Source organism: Leucoraja erinacea, chromosome 28 (assembly GCF_028641065.1).
Source record: "Leucoraja erinacea ecotype New England chromosome 28, Leri_hhj_1, whole genome shotgun sequence".
Classification (NCBI taxonomy): domain Eukaryota; kingdom Metazoa; phylum Chordata; class Chondrichthyes; order Rajiformes; family Rajidae; genus Leucoraja; species Leucoraja erinaceus.
The window spans coordinates 22,869,181-22,892,749 of record NC_073404.1 but is presented as its reverse complement, the minus strand read 5'-3'; the positions used below and the strand labels follow the sequence as shown (position 1 = coordinate 22,892,749).

Sequence of the window (23,569 nt, the reverse complement as noted above, 5' to 3'; positions counted from 1 at the left end):
AATTCATTTGTTACGCAACAGACACAAAATGCAGCTATAAATTGTAGGTTACTATAGGAAATTTTGCAGAATTTAAGATAGTTGGCTAATAAAGCAAGGACAATTTTACCATGAGTTTACCAATGAGTTTGGTAATGCCCAATGTACTAATAACCATTGTTTATTTTAGCATTTATCTTAAAATGATGCCATCTAGATACGGTCATTTAGCATAAATAGTTTTAGTTTTGTTTATTGTTGTCACATGTACCAAGGTACAATGAAAAGCATTTTTGTTGAGTGCTATCCAGTCAAAAATAGACTGTAGATGATTACACTCAAACCATCCAGTGTACAGATACTGGATAAAGGGTGTAACGTTTATGCAAGATGAAGTCCAGTAAAGTCTGATTTATTCCTAAGAACTTGAAGCTATCAACCATCTATAGTTCGGTACCACCAATGTATATTGGGGTATGTGTGCTGCTTCACTTCCTGTAGTCGATCACAATCTCCTTTGTCGAGCTGACATTGAGGAAGATGTGTTGTCTTGACACCAGGTTACACAGTTCCCAATCTCATTGCTTCTGTTTGTGGATGTTTTTGATGTTTCTTGGGATTTTGCCACAACTGTCCAAGCCTTCCTACTATTTCTTTTTCTTGGCCATTGTTATTTTTTGGTGTGTATTAACTTTTTTGTCAATGATTAGTGATGTACAGCACTTTGTTGCAGCTATGTTTGTTTTTAAAGTGCTCTATAAATAAATCAATTCCTTATTATTATTATTATACATTATTCCTCATTCCTGTACTTGTCATTGTCTTGTCATTATATGATATATGGCCCACTATGGTGGTGCCGTCTGCGAACTGGAATTGGCTTGGTATTTGGCTGTACAGTCATGAGTGTACAAGAAGTGTAGAAGAGGGCTGAGAACACTTCCCTACAAGGGCACCAGTGTTGAGCATTATCGTAGAGGATGATTAGTCACCTATCCTCACTGATTGTGGTCTGCTGGTCAGGAAGTCTAGGATCCAGTTGCAGAGGTGAGTGCTGATTCCAAGTTTCACGAGCTTGGAGATGAACCTTGGATGGGATAATGGTATTGAAAGCAGAGCTGTAGTCTGTGAATAGGAGTCTGAAGTAGGTGTCTTTCCTGTCCAGGTTTTCCAGGGACGAGTGTAGGGACCAGGGAGATGGCATCAGCCGTGGGCCTGTTGTGGCCAGTAGACAAACTGCCGTGGATCAAGGTTGCTTGGTAGGCTGGATTTAATGTGTTCCATTACCAGCCTCTCAAAGCACTTCATAATGGTGAATGTCATGGCTACTAGATGGTTGTCATTAAGGCATGAGATCTCACTTTTCTTTGGTACCGGGATGACTATGGTCCTCTTGAAGCAGGTGGGCACCTCAGAATGGAGTAGGGAGAGATTAAAGATGTCAGTGAACATTCCTGCTAGTTGGTCTACACAGGCCCTAAGAACACGGCCAGCGACTCCGTCCGGGCCAGTTGCATTCCATGGGTTCACCCTCAGGAAGGTCGATCTAACTCTACAACAGTGACCTTGGGAAAAGGCCCACTCGAGTCTGACAGGACAGATGCCATCAACCTGTTGGCCTTTTGCTCAAAGCTAGCATTATGCATTAAGATTGCAGTGTTCATCAGGGAGGACCACACTATCACTGGCGATGCTGTCTGACTTTGCTTTGCAGCCAGTAATAGTATTGAAGCCTTGCCACAGTTTTCAGAATGATTATACTGGGGCTCATGTTTGTCTCTTGACATCCCTAATGGCCTTGCAAAGATCATCATGAGCTTTCTTGTACCGCTCAGGATCATTTGACTTGCACACAGCGATCTTACCCTTCACCTGGGAATGTACCTCACAGTTCATCCATGGTTTCTGGTTGGGAAACACTCGGATTGTCTTCTTCAGCACGCATCCCTCTATGCACTTGCTGATGAAGTTAGACACGACAGTGGAGTGTTCATTCAGGTTGTGTCCCTAACTTGCTGCCCCAAATGCCCTCAAAATGTAATTATTGTCAACAGTGTGCCAACCAATAACTTGGAAATGGTTTTACACAAAGCAATCTATTGTACAGAAAACAATGCCAATTTACTCAGTGACAAATTTAAAGTGCAGAATATCCAATCAATAGCCAGTTCTACAAGTAAATTTAGTACTTGCTTCAGAAAAATGCAGTGAATAGTTATATATAAATTATCAATGTAGATCAATGTTAGTCACTTACTGCAGTAATGGTCAGTCAGCTTGATTCATATAGGAATTAACCAGTCATCTCAATTCAGACCAGCTGTGTCATGCTTCCCATATACCATCATTAAATATTGTTCTTCACAAACCTCCAACCCATTAAAATTCTGTTTATTTCCCTGCTGCAGAACCTGGATTTCCATTCCTTCATCGATTGTGTGGTGACTCAACGGTCAGAAAATATGGTCAGAAACTTGCAGGTTGAATGATTTGTACTTTGTATGAAAAATAATTCTAAACCTTGATGTGTGCATACACAGTAGAAGAAGCAGACTACCTGCTACACATAGTATATAAATCCTTACTTTACATGATAGAATCATTTTCAGCTATATTAAGAAAACCAGGTTATTACTTTGTGCATCAAATAATTAATTTTAATGGCAAGGACAAATAAATAATTCCTTTCGACAGAACTGCCTGCTGATGCTGGCTCATTACAGCTTTTACATTTATGATTGTACAAATAAAATTGAGAAGAAATCTGAAATGTAACCCAATCAGTACTATTCTGAATATACTGTAGGTGCAATTTCCTGATTATATACAACGGAGAACTCTACCCCAAGATAATTGGGCATGGGAGACTGAATCTGGCAAGGTTTGTAAATGTAGATTGAATATTGAAAATGTGATGTGGTCTGATATGGTTCGAGCCAGATTCAATAAAAATCTCTTATATAATAAAAAAAACAAGATTAACAATTCAACATAAACATAAATTTAATTAGATGGAATTACACTGCGATGGATCTGAATACATTATACTAAGTCATTGTGTTCTGGGATATCAAAACTGGAATTTCTTTTCCCTCCAGTGTACAGTGTCAGCATTAAAAAATAATCAGCATTTTATGTTAAATATTAGCAAGTGTTTGTTGATTTGGAATAATTTTACTTTTTCTATAATAGGGCACTTCTGTAAAATAACTTGCTAAATAAAAAAATAATATAGAAACATAGAAAACAGGTGCAGGAATAGCCCATTCGGCCCTTCGAGCCAGCACTGCCATTCAATATGATCCAAAATTAGTGCCCTGTTCTGGCTTTCTCCCCCATATCCTTTGATTTCCTTAGGCCTAAGAACTAAATCTCACTCTCTCTTGAAAACAACCAGTGAATTGGCCTCCACTGCCTTCTGTGGCAGAGAATTCCACAGATTCACAACTCTGTGGGTGAAAAAGTTTTTCCTCATCTCAGTCCTAAATGGTCTACCTCTTATTGTTAAACTGTGACCCCTGGCTCTGGACTCCCCAACATCGGTAACATTTTTCCTGCATTTACCCAGTTCAATTCTTTAAGAATTTTATATGTAACAAACTTACTGTAAACCAAAGAACAAAACAAAATGCAAAAAGCACCCAGAAAATGTTTGATTTTGTAATTTAAAAGTTCATGGCTTCACAGTAGTCATTATATAATCTGATTTTATTTCCCAGCACTTATATAATTACAATTTGAGCTTATAAAGTAACACAATGTGGATATTTGCAAATTAAATATATTTTTTTTAAAATCTCACTCACCTTTTTGTGTGCTATGAGGAGGCAGTTTGAATGCTCATGTTCACAAGCAATTTCATAGTCTATCAAAAGGTCAGCCAGTTGTTGGACAAAATAAACAACCTCCTCATGCCAAGGAACATTTGCCATAGTCAAACTACTTGCTGAGCTTTCACCACAATATGTCACTCCCTAAAATATAATTTAAGAATACTGTCAATATAAATGACCTTACACACAGTCAATAAGACAGAATTTTATTCAAGCTCCAAGTCTGACAGAACAATTGGATATAGAGTTGATTCTGCATGCCATGAAAGGGGATCAGTTAAGTGCTACGAGTGGAAACTAAAGCTGCTTATATCTATCAATGATGAGTAGTAATGTTGAAGAACTATTGATGTCATTTGCTATGAAGACCTTGTTGGAGCATGAATACTTTTCCAAAAATCAAAATGTACAATGGATACATGACCAAAGGTCTCCGAGAACCTATAGGTGGCAAAAAAACCAGTGATGAGAATATCTAAATGGAACTGATGAGTTTAGTCTGCGAAAAAAAGGCATCAAATGTTTTCAATTCCTTCGTTGACATTTATATTTAAACGTACCCTGCACTTTAAAGGATACCGCACAGCAGTAATGATGAGAGAAGCAGATTATTTCTAGGTTCTTTACAGCTTTTGCCAAGAACAGAAAATAATTCCCCCTCCTTGCGCTAATTTTGAATATTGACATCCTTAGATAGCAAGTAGAGAAACAGCAATATTAGCACTAATTTTGCTTTATGTATCTATTAACTTGTATAACAGTTAATTGATAGGACAGAGTGCAGAGAATATGATTGTGAATAATCTACTACAGGCAAGCTGAAAAATAAACAAAATGAAATGTGGAATCTGCAGGGTGTATGTAGATTGAAGTTGCTTTAGGGATAACAATTTCCAAAGATATAAAAACTGATAACCTTGAATAGATAATTATATATCTCCTCATTAGAAGGGATGAGGCCAAAGATAAATTCCAGCCTTTGAAAATCAATCTCAATGTAAATCCCACAAAAGCTCCATAATAACTTGTAATATATCCCTCTCTTCTAAAGGAAAAGTTCATGATTAGATTTCTCATTGGAAAATAGCATAACTTTAATGATATTCAAGAATAATAGTATTTGTTATTTCCAACATGGATATATGTCACAAAAAAATGTTTTCCAATTCAATAATCTAGAACACTCGAATGATGCGTTGTAAAGAGAAAATAATAATTGCTTGCTAATATGTGCTGCAATTGAAAGTAGTGTGTTCCACCATTTCAAATCAGAATGAGATAACTTCTGCACAATATTTCGCTAATAGCCCAAAATAGAAACCAAATACATAACACACTTTTCCTTTTGGTGGTAATTTCAAAATTTGGCACAGGAAGTTTTGTCACTAATTGGAATTTACCTTGGAAGCTATTGTCTACAGAAGTGACCCAAAATAGCAAACTGATAACGTGGTAAAGCATAAAACACAACTTGCAAATTGATTTAAAATGACAGTATTGAATTTGGAACCATTCGCAAAAGTTTGAAAGTCTCATCTCAAAGCAGGTTCTAATCCCAGGTAACGATTTTTAAGGTTAGAGCAAAGTATTACGTTATGACCTTCCAATTGAATGAATTGGGTACATATCCTCTAATTAAAATGAGTGCAATCAGAATGCAAAATGGCAAATTTTATATTTTGCTTTTTTTTCTTAATACAAGAAGTAGTTATATTTTACTCCTAAAAGTGATTGGATTTTTAAAAATGTAATCATCAGAATTAGTTTTTCTTCATTTAAAAAAAATGAGATTCATATATATGTATTGATCTGAAATTGTGCTCTATCAGTTATGATGTATTCCTTTATTATTCTTGCATGGGCATCAACTCATCTATTTTCTCATGGTCCCCCATATTTTCCCACAACTTTGAAGACCTAAATCTGCTTTTTTCCAATAAATTACTGTTGTCTATTTAATATTCTCCATTATTTGCAATGTATCAGTTCTGCATTTGTCTAAGCTCGGCATTAATTTCTACAAGTACTTAGTGTAACCAGTTTACACAACCGCTGCCCAAACCATGAATATGGAGATTCCAGTCTTGCTGGTTCTTGACAGCAGCTTCTTGGCCATACTCTCTACATCAAATACAATGGAGAGACAGGAGCCCGCTGAGATGACATCACTTACTTCAGCTTTAGTTTAGTTTAGCTTGTGCGGAAACAGGCCCTTCGGCCAACCGAGTCTACACAGACCAGCGATCCCCGTACACTAGCACTATCCTATACATAAGGAACAATTTACAACCTGTTCTGAAGCCAATTAACCTACACACCTGGACTTCATAAGGTCATAAGTAATAGGCGCAGAATTAGGCCATTCGGCCCATCAAGTCTACTCCGTCATTCAATCATGGCTAATCTATCTCTCCCTCCTAACCATATTCTCCTGCCTTCTCCCTATAACGCTTGACACATCTTTGCAGTGTGGGAGGAAACCGGAGCACTCGGGCAAAACCCACAAAATCATAGGGAGAACGTACAAACTCCATGCAGACAGCACCCGTAGTCAGGATCAAACCCAGGTCTCTGGCGCTGTAAGGCAGCAATTCTACCAAGACGCCACTATGCTCTTGGAGCCGAAGCCAAGCCTGGCATAGGACATGTGTGCTCATTGAACAAAGCCACATTTTTTTTCAACTATTTGGGTGTGCAATGCTGTTTTTTAATTTTTAAACCTTTTGCAAGCTTAATTTTTTTTTAAATCAACAACTTTTGGAATATATAAATTTGATATTTCAGTTTTTTTTAATATATCTAAAAGGCTGGGATATGCTGAACTACAACTGTCTCTTGTCTAAAGATTTTATTTTTTTGTTTTATTTTGCACTCATATTTTTTATTTTATTAGTCTTGTTTTTTAGTATGTTATTTATTGAGTACTATGTTAACAGACTTGTCATGATGCTGCAAGTGTAAGTTTTATTGTTCCATCGGTACATATGGCAATTAAATATATGGCACTCTTGACTCTCACAAAAAACATTGAAAACTCTTTTAACATCTTGACAGACTGCACAGCTGGAGGTCTGACTTTGCTACGTGTCATGGGTTTCCAGGGGAATCCCATGGAGGGAGATTGTTCTAGCGCACCCACATGAAATGAAATGAAATGATTCAATTTATTGTCATTGTCAGTGTACAGTACAGAGACAACGAAATGCATTTTTAGCATCTCCCTTGAAAGGGAGACACAGGGCGTCGCGGTGTGCCCGCGCCTGCCGCCGTAATTACATTCCATTACAGGCAAAGGTGGGTGAAGTGTCTTGCCCAAGGACACAACGACAGTATGCACTCCAAGCGGGATTTGAACCGGCTACCTTCCGGTCGCCAGCCGAACTCTTAGCCCATTGTGCTATCTGTCGGCCGACATCATCCAGCGATGTTGTTTGAAGCCCATCTCTGCCCAATTGTGGACCTTGATCTTTGTCTCTGGAACTAGTGCGCTGCAATGTTGAGAAATATATTCTGCACTCCGTATCGTTTCCTTGGCTCGATTGTATTTATGCATAATATTATCCGATATGATTGGAAGGCAGGCAAAACAGAGCTTTCCATTGTACCTCGGTGCATGTGAAAATAATAAACCGAAACCTGAACTTTGAGTCACAAGAGAAACCATACTAATTTGGACCAGGTAATTCTAGCCAAATGAGATACTTGATAGTGAACGTATGTTGCAGACACCACACCACAAAACCTGGGCCTGGACAGTAATATGCAGAACAGGTTATTTCCTTGGATTCTTGTATGAACTTTAGACTACTCCAGTGCTGGCTAACAAATGCCCAATATTCCAATTAACTTTCTGTTCTGTAGCTTTGGCATTAAAAATCACCTCAGCATTAGCAATCAACTTGTAAATTCTTCACATTTCTGTTACCTTAACTATAATGAATTTTGATTATTGTAAAAAAATACATGCAGTAAATTGGAAATTCAAAAGCGAGTTGCTGTGAGTCTACATGGAATAAATGAAGATCAAGATTATCAATCTGCAAGGGCTATAAACCCTTTGGTTTATATGAATTTATAAAGAATCAGTTTTGAATAAACTTGTTAACGGCGAGTCCGATTTTTAATGTTAGAGAAATGTGAAGGCATTTATTCCACTGAAAAATCAATTTTATAAAATGGACTTGCTTCAAATCTGAAATAAAAATAGAAAATGCTGGAAACATTCAGTAGGCACTAGAAACAGATCGAATGCTTTAGGTCTCAGACCCTTCGTCATAACTCTTCGTTCCACTGTGACACCCTGAAAAAGAAGACCAATAACCTGGCTTTCTTTGATCTTCAGAGATTATTAACCAAATGTGAACCAAATGCATTTGACTAGTTTCCCATCTGGAAGAATAAACAGGACTTATTTTATTAATATTATATTTTTTTTAAACTTGATGAAACAGGAGCATATGCCAAACATTTTCTGCTAACAAACTAATATTCAGACTTACTTTAACTTCAATGAAGTCAGGTTTCCCAATCTCTATCAGATCGGCATAAGATCGAAGTTCATCAACATTCCAAGCCTTTACCAGAGTTAATCTATACACTGTACGCTGTTTCTGCAAGAAAACAGACAAAAGTATAATTTAATGTATTGGGTTTTTTAATCAAAACACATTTTTCCATAATTTTGGTCATTTGCTTTGATACATTTATTTTTGAAATGCTCCACGATGTCAAATAAATGTGTTTCTGTTAATATGTAAATATGTAATAGGTATAAAGATGCACAGTGTGGGTGCGAAGCAGTGGGTGTTCATCCATTTTGACTCCCATGCTGCGAGATGGGACTGCTCAGATTTATTTAAAAGACATTTTCTCTGAAAAGCTAATTAAAATACTCATATTATTGAGACAAATTATTTGACGGAGTAGATAATGCCATCAAATTCAAAACATGTGATCACCGATTGAATGACTGAAGTTTTGGCTTCTGTTTTCATTATTAACAATAATAAGAGTTTAGGGGAACGAGAATTGACAAAATAGCAGAAAACAATACTGACACATCAGTAATTACAACAAAATGAAATTTTAGCTGTGGACATTGGAATTCTCACAGCAATTCATTTCCATTTCACCAAATGCAAGACTAGGGACAGCATTCTAACAGGATTTCGCTTGTATTTTCCTGGTGAAAAATCTGATAGCTGCGTCTAGAGGTAAAACCAACACTTAGCACAGCATAATAATGGTTATAAAAATGGAGGAAGATGCTGAGAAATTTGATGAGGGTCTCGACCCAAAACATCACCCATTCCTTCTCTCCAGAGATGCTGCCTGTCCCGCTGAGTTACTTCAGCATTTTGTGTCTACCCTGGAGATTTACGCTATTCTTCGGGGATAAGGTCAAAGTAAGTCAGCAATCAGAAAAAGGTAAAGAAAGCAGTTAAGCTTAAAACTTAGGGAGAATCCAAGTGCCACTAACAAGATAAGGCCGGACTTTATCAAGAGGTATTGAATACTACAGCTCATTTTGCTCTCGACATGACAGTCCATGTGTAAAATCTGGAACAATGGCCTCAATTGCTACACAGTGTGAGAAAGAGATCAGGTGGGAAGGAAGAATTTTAAACAATAAATAAAATAATAACTCCTTGGATATCTTCCTAAAATTAAACACAGGGGAAGTTTAAATTTCTTTCACAGATCATAAGATCATATGTGATAGGAGTCAAATTAGGCCATTCAGCCTCATTCAATCATGGCTGATCTATCTCTCCCTCCTAACCCCATTCTCCTGTTTTCTCCCCAGAACATCCACTGACTTTGCCTCCACAGCCTGCTGTGGCAAAGAATTCCACAGATTCACCACCCTCTCACGAAAGAAATTCCTCCTCATCTCCTTCCCAAAAGAGCGTCCTTTAATTCTGAGGCTATGACCTCTAGTCCTAGACTCTCCCACTAGTGTAACCATCCTCTCCATATCCACTCTACCAAAGCCTTTCACTAATCTGTATGTTTTAATGAGATCCAGTGAATACAGGCCCAGTGCCGTCAAAGGTTCATGATATGTTAACCTACTCATTCATGGGATCATTCTTGTAAACCTCCTCGGGACCCTCTCCCGAGCCAGCACATCCTTCCTCAGATATGGTGCGCAAGTGGAAAAGTGCTCAAAGTGAAAACAGGTTTCCACTTCCCTTACAGTACATGGTCAGGGGAGATAAACCTGACATTGTAGAAGATACAATGTTGCCGGGGTGATCAGACAGTACAACAGATCCGGAGCTGGACATTGCATCTCCAAACAATTGAAAGCAAAACTAAATTATTTGTCTCCTTCTGCGCTATATTCTGCATATTTTTTGTGACGCATGTTCGTAACATAGTATAAACTTCAACCGTAAATCACTACTATGATATGATTACTACATCTGTCATAAATGCTCGAAAAGCTTGACAAGAGATGAGATGAAATTTTATTGTTCCTTTCAAGTAATCAAATTAGCTGATACAAAAGCATTTTTACATGCAGCTACTTGCTCCATAACTCACAACTGATATTTTCATATTAAACAGAATCGTAAACAGAGAATTCCATTAGAGATATTCGATATTCGAGGTCTTGGTTTCCCCCGTCTAACAATAAACTCCTACTCTTCCCACTCTCAATTACGATTGTGCAATAAATCCACCCCCCTTTTCCCCCAAAATAAATGTATTTCTTCGTTGTTTTTAAATCTGTGTTCAACACTATGTCACTACATAGAACCTAGAACTGTGCAGCATAGGAACGGGCCATTCAGCCCACAGTGTCTTGCTGAACATGATGCAGGTTCATCTTTTCTGCCTGCATCCGATGCACATCCCTTTATTACTTGCTCATAAACATGCCTATCTAAAAGCATCTTAAATGCCACTATTGTATCTGCTTTCACCACTACCACCAGCACCCCTTGCAGCAGGTACCACGCACCCATTGCATTCAGTACAAACAAAGCTTGCACCACACATTTCCTCTAAACTTTTTCCATGTGACCTTAAAGCTAAGCTCTCTCGTCTTTGACATTTCCACTCTGGGGGAAAAGGTTCTGACTGTCCACCCTATCTATGCCTCTCATAATTTTATATACTTCCAACAGGTCTCCCGTAAACCTCCTATGCTCCAAAGGAAAAAAGTCCAAGTTGTCCACCTCTCCCTTATCGCTAATACTCTCTAATCCAGACAGCATGCAAGTACAACTCCTCTACACACTCTCCAAAGCATCCACACCCTTCCTATAATGGGCAATCAGCACAGCGCACAATACTCCAAATGCAGCCTAATAAAAGTCCTCTAAAGCCATGACTCTTTATATACCTCGATCGATGAAGGTAAGCATACCATGCACATTAACCACTCTATCTACTTTTGTTGCCACTTTCAGGAGGTTAAGGACTTGTATTTCAAGATCCCTCTGTATATTAATGTTGTTAAGGGATTTGACATAAACCGTCTTACATTCCACTTTCCAAAGTGCAGCACCTCATGTTTTTCAAATTAAATTTTATCTGCCATTTCTCCACCCATATCTGTAACTGATCTAAATCCCGCTGTATCTTTGACAGCCACAATGATTACCATCATTGTGCACAACTTTACAAACCCAGAAAATACACTTCTCTCATTTTAGATAGCCCTTGCTTTCTCCCTCCTTCCTCTCCCCTTTCCAGTTCTCCCACAGTCCTACTGTCTCCGCCTACTTCCTTTCTTTCCCCCACCCCCTGACATCAGTCTGAAGAAGGGTCTCGACCTGAAACGTCGCCTATTCCTTCTCTCCATAGATGTTGCCTTACCCGCTGAGTTTCTCCAGCATTTTTTGCCCACCAATTTTGATGTTGTCTGCAAACATACTAACCAATCCATCTACATCCAAATCATTATAACAAAGCAATATCTTCCGTACTGATAGAGAAGAAGAAAAATATATACATTGTACAGTAAATATTTGGAATGAGTTTTAGAACTAACAAATGTGGCATTTCTCTTGAAAATTAGGGAATCTCAGTTAATAACTAAATCCTGTTTCTTTGAAGCTTTAGAAATACAGGCACAATGTAACTGAATGTTAAGCCTATAATTCTCTCATTATGCTGAACATAGAATACTGGGCCGAGTTTTAGATGTCTTGTTCCAAGGAGACTGTCCAAGTTCAAGAGAAGGTGAACAGGACAAAATTACAACTTTGCTAAGCCCAGAGCAGAAAACTGCTTGACTTTTCATCAGATAACAATGTTATGCAGGAAATCTTTGAAAAAGATAAAATGTGTAGGAAGGAACTGCAGATGCTGGTTTACGGCAAAAATACTAGACACAAAAATGCTGGAGTAACTCAGCCAGCAGGCAGCATCTCTGGAGAGCAGGAATGGGTGACATTTGGTTCGAGACCCTTCTTCAGACCGAGAGTCACGGGAGAGTGAGTCTAGAGATATGGAGGGATAAGGTGTGAAAATGACAGATCAAAGCAGACGATAAGGAAATATAGAATGGTTCATTGTTTGCTGAGAAGGTAACAATTAGTAAAATTAATCAGAAGGACAGTGAAACTAGTTGACATCTATTATAAATCCACTGACTTCCATAGCTATCTAGACTATACTTCTTCCCACCATGCTTCCTGTAAAGGTTCTGTCCCCTACTCCCATTCCTCCGTCTACGTCGCATCTGCGCCCAAGATGAGGTGTTCCATACCAGGTCATCTGAGATGGCCTCATTCGTTAGGAAACGTGGGTTACCCTCTTCCATTATAGATGAGGCCCTCACTAGGGTCTCCTCGATATCCCACAGCTCTGCTCTTGCTCCCCCTTTCCCCATTTCGTAACAAGGACAGAGTCCCCCTTGTCCTCACCTTCCACCTCATCAGCCGTCGCACACAGCACATAATCCTCCGACATTTTTTCCACCTCCAACCGGATCCCACTACTAGCCACATATTCCCATCTCCACCTTTCAACTTTCTGCAGAGACCATTCCCTCCGCAACTCCCTGGTCAACTCGTCCCTTCTCACCCAAACCTCCCCCTCCCCAGGTACTTTCCCCAGCAAACGCAGGAGATGCAACACCTGTCCCTGTACCTTCCCTCTCGACTCCGTCCAAGGACCCCGACAGTCTTTTCAGGTGAGGCAGAGGTTCACTTGCACCTCATCTACTGTATCCACTGTTCAAGGTGTGGACTCCTGTATATCGGCGAGACCAAGTGCAGGCTCGGCGATCGTTTCGCTGAACACTTCCACTCAGTCCATCTAAACCTACCTGATCTCCCGTTTGCTCAACACTTTAACTCCCCCTCCCATTCCCACACTGACCTTTCTGTCCTGGGCCTCCTCCGTTGTCAGAGTGAGGCCCAGTGCAAATTGGAGGAACAGCACCTCATATTGAATATTAACATTAACTACTATAACTTCAAGTAGCCCTTGCTTTCCCTCTCTCTCCATCCCCTGCCCCTTCCCAGTTCTCCGACCAGTCTTACCGTCTCCGACTACATTTACGGGCGGGGTAGACCTTCTAGTCTCTTGAGTATGTGTTCTACTGGCGCGGGAGAATGGGAGGCGCGGTTGTAGATTAATGACCTAAAATCACCCTAGCAGCATGGTGCGCTGACAACAACCTGGCCCTTAATGCCAAGAAGACCAAGGAGCTCATTGTAGACTTCAGGAAGTCTAGGGGCGGCACGCACACCCCCATCCACATCAACGGGACGGAGATGGAACGTGTTTCCAGCTTCAGGTTCCTGGGGGCCAACATCTCCGATGACCTCTCTTGGACCCACAATACCTCAACTCTGGTCAAGAAGGCTCACCAGCGTCTCTTCTTCCTGAGGAGACTGAAGAAGGTCCATCTGTCTCCTCAGATCCTGGTGAACTTCTACCGCTGCACCATCGAGAGCATCCTTACCAGTATGGTATGGCAACTGCTCTGTCTCCGACCGGAAAGCACTGCAGAGGGTGGTGAAAATTGGCCAACGCATCACCGGTTCCTCGCTCCCCTCCATTGAGTCTGTCCAAAGCAAGCGTTGTCTGTGGAGGGCGCTCAGCATCGCCAAGGACTGCTCTCACCCCAACCATGGACTGTTTACCCTCCTACCATCCGGGAGGCGCTACAGGTCTCTCCGTTGCCGGACCAGCAGGTCCAGGAACAGCTTCTTCCCTGCGGCTGTCACACTAATCAACAATGTACCTCGGTGACTGCCAATCACCCCTCCCCCCCGGACACTCCTCCCACAGGAAAAACACTATGTCTGTATACATGTAAATAGATTTATTTATTGAAATCATAATCTATGTCGCTCTTCCAGGGAGATGCTAACTGCTTTTCGTTGTCTCTGTACTGTACACTGACAATGACAATTAAAGTTGAATCTGAATCTGAATCTAAAATAGGAGAGTTCAATGTTCATACCGTTGGTTTGCATTATGAGGTATTCTACTTGGATAGCTTTCAACCTAACGGTATGGTCATTGAAATCTTCAATTATAGGTAACGATCCTACAATCAACCCCGTCCCCCTTCCCTGTGCCCCTCCTGGACGAGCAGCCATTTCTCTACTTCCACCTATATTCCTTCCTCTGGCTTCACAATTCACACCTTTTTTATTTTCATCTCAGGCATTTGTCCAGCTATCTGCCTATCACCCCCCCCCCACCCCCACCTCACCTGTTTCCATCTATCACCTGTTCTTCTCTTCCCATCTTTCCCAGCACAATCAATCTGAAGGGTCCTGACCCAAAATGCCAGCTATCCATGTTCTCCAGATCTGCTGCCTGACCCGTTGTTACTCCAGCACTTTGTTCCTTTTTTTTGTGAACCAGCATCTGCAGTTCCTGCTGTCTCCAAAGCCCTGTAAATTTCAATGAGATCATTCTCATTCTTTTGAACTCCGGAGAATGTATGTCTACTCTATTAAATCATGAGAATCAGTCTGGGGAATGTTCATTGATTCCGTCTACGTCAATTTCAAGTGAGGAGGCAAGTATATCCTTTGTGTAAACTCAAGGCACATCAAATCACACAACTGAGTAATCTTCTCAAGTAGAGTTTTGTTTACCCAACAAAGAATGTATGCTCTGACAGAAATGAAATATCCTGCATGTCAAGCAGCATTAATGGGAAAAGAAACACAGTTAATGCTTCAGGGTCAAAATCCTTTGACTGCAGTATAGAATGTACACTCATCACTTAAGTGCACATTCCAGCTAGCTAAAACAAGAAAGTATAGCCATAGGCTGAATGAAGCAAGGATTAAGGAGCCAACACGTGAAAGGGATCATTGATTTTTAACTAACAATAAAACAAAACACACGCACAGCCTACCAACACAGATTGTCTGGTTAGAAATAGTATTTAATAGATTATCGGCTTCAAATTTCCCTAGAGCTAAATTAGTGGAACCTCAAGCCCTAGAGTGTTAATCCTGATGCAATAATAAAGTTGACAAAATGTTCAATTTGCTAAAGTCTCAGGCAATAGTGTTAATTTGCCTAATTTAAGTACCTGTATGATGTCCGTCACTTGCTGTCATATTTCCACTGCCAGATGTCAAGTTGGAACCAAGCGTTTCTAATTTCCACTCATAACTTCATAAGTGATATGAGCAGAATTAGGCCGTTTGGCCCATCAAGTCCACTCCGCCATTCAATCATGGTTGATCCATCTTTCCCTCTCAACCACATTCTCCTGCCTTCCCCCCATTACCCTCGACACCTGTACTAATCAAGAATCCACTCAAGGATGGCGTTATTTACAAGTTGGTATCGATAGGTTATGCAGAGAGGTTATACAACTGAACAAGTGGATACGCTATACAACCAGTTAAATACAGGAGCTGTTACAATGAGTGAGCAACAAGTGGAATACAAGAGTGGGAGGCAGAGGTTTACTTCAAATCACTTAAGAAACCATAGTTTTGAAACTTGATAAGAATTTTAAAAATCCATCTGTGTCTTATAGTAAATAGTAAATAGTGAATTTTTTTTAACTGTTTGTGTCCATTTCTAGTTCAAGTTCCATCCACTGAGTTATTGGACCAGTGGTCCCCGGGGATTGAGATTTGTCAAAACATGAATGTTATTGTCATTGCAACACAGAGTCAATATATGGGTTACATGCTTCATATTTATTGCCAGGAACTGAATCAAAAGATTGCGACTAATGATTTTCATTATTCACTCACAGTTAAACAAGGAGCAAATCATACAGCAAGCCAGGCTACATTATCCAATATAGAAAAGATGGCGGGTCCTCTGCTCTGCTAGTATGCAGTTTGTGGATCACAGTGAAGGTGGCTATATCACAGCATGAGGCCCCTTGATCGCGTGCGGGCCTCAACAGAGTCTGGTGCATCGATTCACCGTTTTCCCCAGTTCTCTCCCCTCTTGTTCTGTTTTCCCTCATCTCCATGACAGCTTGTATGGTTGCCATGACGAGTGCCCATTAATGGTGCTCATCCACCTCCCAAACTGTGAATGAATCAGCAACAGAAGGCTGAGCAAGCAGCTGCCATTTATGCCAGTAAGTGAGAGAGCTATAAAATCAATTTCTTCTTCAACAATCTCTGGATGTCTCAAATTTACCAAACATTATTGGTGGTCCTCATTTTGGCATTGGGGGGGGGGGGGGAATAAAAGTACCCATTTAGTACGTGCAAACATCCAATTTCTCATCCTGTAATGGAGCAAAAATTTAATTCTGGGTTCGATATGCTAAGAAGAAGCAAACAACTTTTCCTAATGATCATGCAATCAATGATTACCCAAGTAAATACCACTAGACTCAATAGGATTTTATTAACTACATCTACCCAAGCTTGAGCATCATTAAAGTGTGAAAATAGATAATTGTTCAGACACTTAATATTTACTAATAATATCCTATCAAAAGTCAGAAGGTAGGTCAGAACAATGTTGCATGCAAAATAACATAGGAATGGAAATTAAATCACGTCCGCGCTGATTTTGTGTATTATATAATCAGCTTTCTATGAAAAATGAAACTTTATTGAAAATGAAGGGCTTCATTCACATAGTGTGAAACCAGTGACTCTTGTCCTGGTTTTTTGTGCATCTTGTGCACTGAGACAATGAAGAGACTAACAATGGCATGCACACCTCGAGGTCCCATTCATAATTTTCAAAAGCATGCATGAAGCTCGCAACGGAAGTTTTCACCTGTTCAATCCAACATTTTCATCCAACGTTCCTTCCATGCTAGGTCATTGTGGCTCTCTTTTCAACCTCTTAAAGATCCTACATTGGTCTTGGGATGACTTCCAGACACACCCAGACATGAACATCTTACCTGTTACCCCACGCATTAACCTGCTGATACGTCCTCCACCTCAATCATATCAGACTACCTTCAAAGCTGACTCCCATTTCTCACATACTTATATCCTAAACTAATGTAATACTGCCAGATGACCAAATGAACAACTATCAAGCTTAGCCCTGTCTCACCTCTGACTACCAAACATAATCTCCTCCTGATTTCCAAACCTAACTACAATGACCAATACTTCATCTGCTCTCTGATTAACAATTGTCATCCACCCCCTGATTACCACGGTAAATCTGCCATCATTTCTGATTACCTTCCACAATGAATCCTGGCAAGTAAAGCTAGCTCTTATTCTGATATCCATCCATCAGCTCTGATCCCTAAACCTCTAAGCCTGCCAACCATGCTTCTCCAAAGTCCTGGCCTTGAATTTAGCTGATTACCATATTGGTAAGGCCTGTAAAAATGGTCTTCAAGTGTTTACAATCTGTTCAGCATTATTATGCATCTTGGACTTTGTGCTATTGCATACTTCAGCTTACAAACAAAATATTTATTGACTCACCGTTATCCATTTAACTACCGTGTTAATGTGAATGCTAAAATATGAAGATGTAAATCCAGTGAACTAAGACATGCTGCAAAACAGCACATAATTTTCAAAAACATGCATGAAGCTCGCTACGGAAGATGAGAAAAACATTTTTCACACCGAGAGTGGTGAATCTCTGGAATTCTCTGCCACAGAAGGTAGTTGAGGCCAGTTCATTGGCTATATTTAAGAGGGAGTTAGATGTGGCCCTTGTGGCTAATGGGATCAGGGGGTATGGAGAGAGGGCAGGTACAGGATACTGAGTTGGATGATCAGCCATGATCATATTGAATGGCGGTGCAGGCTCGAAGGGCCGAATGGCCTACTCCTGCATCTATTTTCTATGTTTCTACATGATGGTGAAAGTAATTCCTGAAAGCAATTCTATATTTCCACACTAAAAACATATTCAAAGAATTTATCTGCATACTATTCAAAATGTCCAAGTCTGTACACAATCTTTAAATTAAATACCAGATAAAAACATTGCATTTTCCATGCATTCATCCACAAAAAAACCTGAATTAATCATTTTGATTGACATATAATCAAATCAGTGAGAAAGAAAAGACAAATAACTGTGGCTATCAGTTGTTTTCATTTGATTGCCGTTCTAATTACATAGAAACATAGAAAATAGGTGCACGAGGAGGCCATCTGCCCTTCCAGCCAGCACCGCCATTCATTGCGATCATGGCTGATCGTTCCCAATCAATAACCTGCGCCTGCCTTCTCCCCATATCCCTTGATTCCACTAGCCCCTAGAGCTCTATCTAACTCTCTCTTAAATCCATCCAGTTATTTTGTCTCCACTGCCCTCTGTGGCAGGGAATTCCACAAATTCACAACTCTCTGGGTGAAAACGTTTTTTCTCACCTCAGTCTTAAATGGCCTCCCCTTTATTCTAAGACTGTGGCCCCTGGTTCTGGACTTGCCCAACATTGGGAATATTTTTCCTGCATCTAGCTTGACCAGTTCTTTTATCTATATATTACTAAATCTCTGATCTTGACCGCTTTTGGCCGACTGTGCTGCGATTTCCGAGAGAACGCCGCCACCTACGGCCGTCATTTTTGGCCACCTCGCTCAGTGCCCCCTTCTGCCGTATGAGTGCGGAGGATTTTTCCATCCATGAAAAATGAGAGAGATATTAATGTTTTTACAAAATTCCCCATTGTCTCTGCTACCCCCGCTGGCGGCAGGGGGAGGGACTATAAAACCAGGAAGTGTCGTGCCTCACTCAGTCTCTGCCAGACCCAGGAAGCGAGAGGGTTACGGCTCTCTGAGCTGCGAATAACACTGAATGCACGTCTACTCCACGGTGAGTCCCCTCGATGCGGCTGTAAATTGTCTGTAGCCCTTTTTTAAAAGTTTGTGTTCACAAAATGAATTTTGGTTGTCGGGTGTCTGCAGCCCAATTGTTTGCCTTGGCTTGGCTTTTAAAATCGTTGCAACAGTTGGATGCCTGCCCAAGCATCTATATGGCCCACAATGTCTATACTATTCTAAACTCCAGTGAATGCAAGCAGTACCTTCGGCCCGCAACAATCTCCATACGAGCACTGCAACAGACCTTCCTCAAATTAGGAGACCAAAATTGTATGCAATACTCCAGATGTGGTCTTACCAGAGCCCTATACAACTGCAGAAGAAGAATTCTTATTTTGTATTTTCCACGACTACTTGCTTAGATCAATAAGTAATCATTGCCTTGTTAAAAACATATGCATACATCAAGCAAAAAAAAAAGACTGAAGATTCAATTATCAAATATACAGTGAAATAAATTTGTGTTTAAAATGTTATTTTAAATAATGTGGTGTTACCAATGTGTTGAGAGTGGAAATATTGAATATTGAAAGTGGAGGCTATCTTTTAATTTAGTTTAAGTTTGAAATCAAACATACAAAGTTTTAAATTCATAACCCAGATTCTGTTGAGGTCATTTATTTGAATATTAAGTATGGTTAATTAATTCTATAAAGATTCTAAGCTGTCTCAATGATTTTAAACATACGGATGAAGAAAAATGTAGATCCCTATGCCAGTGAATGCTGATTATTTTTGCAGAATCTCATCATCCAGTAGTCCATTTCAGTACATAGTTTCGGCTTGTGAGCACCATTGATTTTTCAGCAATCTTTTCTCATTATCACTTGATATCCTGCACTGTATCTATGCCCAGGCATTTCCCAATTCAATAATCCTCTTCAATCAATGTCAGATCTTCAACAATGCTCATCGGCAGATACCTTCTGGCTAGAAGAATATCTTAATTGATATCTGACTTTAAAGTCCAACTATGTTTTCACTGAAGGTCACTTAAATGAAGATGTCAATCTTCGTATAAATTCTATGTTGTTCAAATCACCTTGAAAGATTTTACCCAATCTTCCATTCTGAGTTTATAACTTTGTTTATGATCAAACAAATAAATTCCAAGGTTCTTGGGTTTGGTTAAACTGCATTTGGAGTATTGTGTGCAATTCTGATCATCCCATTACAGGAAGGATAGGGAGGCTTAGGAGAGGGTACAGAAGAGTTTATCAGAACGCTGTTTCCATTAGAGGCTATTCGCTATAAGGATGGACAAACTTCAATTATTTTCTCTGGAGCGTCGATGGCTGAGGAAGACCTGATAGAGGTGTATAAAATTATGAAAGACATGGGTAGGTTTGATATTCAGAATCTTTTTCCCAAGCTGAAAATGACAAAGGCTGGAGGGTAGAGTTTTCAGGTGAGAGGGGAAACTTTAAAGGAGATGTACGGGACATGTTTTTTACACTGATGGATAGTGGATGCCTGGAACGCGCTGCCAGGGCAGTGGTTATTGCTAGTGTAAACCTAGCAATTATAGACCTGTTAGTTTGACGTCAGTGGACAAGGTTCCTCACGGAAAATTAATGGAAAGGATACTTAGAGATAATATATATAAGCATCTGGATAAACAGGGTCTGATTAGGAACAGTCAACATGGATTTGTGCCTAGAAGGGGGAACTTCTTTACTCAGAGAGTGAGTGGTGGCTGTGTGGAATGAGCTTCCAGTGAAGGTGGTGGAGGCAGGTTCGTTTTTATCATTTAAAAATAAATTGGATAGTTAGTTGTAGGGACGGGAAAGGAATGGAGGATTATGGTCTGAGCGCAGGTATATGGGACTAGGGGAGAATACGTGTTCGGCACGGACTAGATGGGTCGAGATGGCCTGTTTCCGTGCTGTAATTGTTATATGGTTATATGGTGGAGGCAGATATGATAGTGGCATTTAAGACACTTTTGGAGTAGGAGATGAATATGAAAGGAATGGAGAGATGTGGATCGTATGCATGTTTTCTGGATCATATAACTTCACGTTCAGCGCAGTCATTGTGGCCCAAAGGGCCTGTTCCCGAGCTGTATTGTTTTTCAAACTGATAGAAAACTCAAAAAACAAATTCTGATTTGCATCCTTCTAAATATCAACGATATCCTCCCAAAATTAATAAAATGACTGAAAACAATATTTTCACTTACACTGTCACCTACTCCTCTGCATGAAGATGCTGATTTAAGATGAGTACAATTTAGTGAGGGCTGCGTTTACAATCTTAACACATAAAGATTTCATGATGAAAATGAACAGACAGACAAACATGAAAAATGAGATGACCAGGGCTTAGCAGCATACAAAAATGTTGGGCATATATGTTTAATAGAAAATACTTTTGTTTCAATCGGTGGCAAGAAGAAAAAGATAACTGGACGTTAGGTGCCAACTGAAACTTTCACAGAAGGATAAGCCAAGAGTGTTTATTTGTCATGTGCACCAAATAAGAACTGGCACAATTAAATTATTACTTGCTGTACAGGCTTATTACGCACAATCACAACAAAAAAAACGATACATTATAAATTATTCTAAGTAAATTAGACCATAATAATGCAAAATAGTACAAAAAGTAATAAGAATTGATTATCCAAAAAAAGGATAGTATTTAATCTTATGTACAGAATATTCAATTCTCTTTTAAAACTTAATGGTATAAACCCAGTATTTACTCAGACTGAATATTGAAGAGCATTTCATGGGATAGATTCTTGGAAACCTCCTGACTGTCACTGTTTGTCGTAATGATTCATCACAGTTCTTATGCGGTCTACAAAAACACCAATTAGCTTATTAGTGTAAGTAATGTTTACACGTCTGCCTATTTATTATCCTAGGTGTAGTTGTAATGTCCGGCTTCTTTCCTAAGTAAAACATTTGTTAAATTTTTCTTAGAATTTTAATTAGACCAATTGAAACCGAATGACTGGGCACTCATTCTTCTTACCCTTTGTAGGTACAATGAATAAGAAATTGCATAGTGTGGCACAGCTTTTAACCAGAAACGCATTTCTCAATGTAAAATTTATGCATGCTATTGGCTGGTTAAACATAATGTTTCATAAAGAACATGAAAAATGTAGTAAACAAAGTCCTTGTACATACTAAAACAATTTCTACTTGCCAGCCCCAATTGCATCAATGTTTAATACTGTTAACCAGCCTGTTGAAAAGGATAGAGCTTTTAAGGAAACCGTGTAAGATTTATGACTGATCGATGATGGTTGAATTGTCTACTCTGACACCAATCACCCCCCCCCCTCCCCATCCAGCTATGTCCATCTATTACCTGCCATGCTTTGTCCTGCCTCCTCTCTCCCAGCTTTCTCCCTTCCCAACTCCACCCGCCATAATCAGTCTGATGATGGCTCCCGAAACAAAATGTCACCTATCCATGTTTTCCAGAGATGCTGCCTGACACACCTAGTTACTCCAGCACTGTGTGTCCTTCTGTGTAAACCAGCATCTACATGTCCTATCCTCCAGCTTGTAGCTGGAAATTTGGAAAACATTACTCAGAACTTTCATATCTCTTCTCTTGTATTCCGTGGCATCATAGGACAAGCTTCATCTAAGTAGGCAATGGATCTACCTTCGACAACGCTGAACCTATAATATCTTAGTTTTCTCCTCACATCTAATATCTCACGATCTGGACAAAAATCCTTTCCCTCATCACAATCATTGAGCCTAATCATTAAGTATCCTGTAATCCTCATCCAGCAGTGTTCCGATACTTGATGTCAAGCTAATGAATCTGTTGTACTCTTCTTTCTTTCCTGAGTAGTGATGTTACAGTTGATGCCTTTCATTCTGCTGGAAATGCTCCAAAAAGAAGTAGTTTTCGGAATATCTTAACCCATGCATTTACTCTCTCTGCAACTAACTCTTTTAGAATCCTCAAATCTAGGCTAGCAAATCCAGGCTATTTGTTAGCTTTATTTTCCTTTGTTTCTATTAATTCTTTATCAATACCTCCAAAAATTCGTCACTGTGAATAGATCCTTTCCTATTCAATCTTTTCTGGTCTCTCTCAAACACATTTCCAACCTTCTTATAATGTAACAACCTGAATAGTGCACAATACTCCAGCTGAGTCTGGACCAGTATTTTTTGAGGTTCAGTATTATCTCCCTCCTTTTATATTCTGTTTCTTCTGATAAAATCCAAAATAATTTGAGCACACGTATCAAGGTCCCTCTGCTCCTGTACCTTTTTTGGAAATGTCATTTTATACTACGTTGCCTTTCCTCCTTCCTCTTGCCAAAATGCATCATTTCACGTTACTCTGCGTTAAACCTCATCTGTCATGTGTCTGCCCATTCCATCATCCTACCTATATCCCTCTGTTACCTATTACTACTGAAGAAGAAGTCTGAAGAGGGGTTTTAGCCCAAAACGTTACCCATTTCCTTCGCTCCATAGATGCTGCTGCACCCGCTGAGTTTCTCTAGCATTTTTATGTACCTTCGATTTTCCAGCATCTGCAGTTCCT

General features: G+C 39.7%; 1 protein-coding gene across 2 annotated transcripts in view; it reads right to left on the bottom strand.

Moving 5' to 3' along the window:
- The window catches only part of tyw1 (tRNA-yW synthesizing protein 1 homolog (S. cerevisiae)), a 117,036-nt gene that overhangs the window by 9,097 nt on the left and 84,370 nt on the right, over positions 1 to 23,569 (bottom strand). For both annotated transcript variants that reach the window (XM_055658046.1, XM_055658045.1), the window contains exons 14-15: positions 8,312 to 8,422; positions 3,786 to 3,953 (exon numbers count right to left, since the gene is read on the bottom strand). In XM_055658046.1, the coding sequence (XP_055514021.1) occupies positions 3,786 to 3,953; positions 8,312 to 8,422 (279 nt within the window). The remainder of the gene's footprint in view (positions 1 to 3,785; positions 3,954 to 8,311; positions 8,423 to 23,569) is intronic.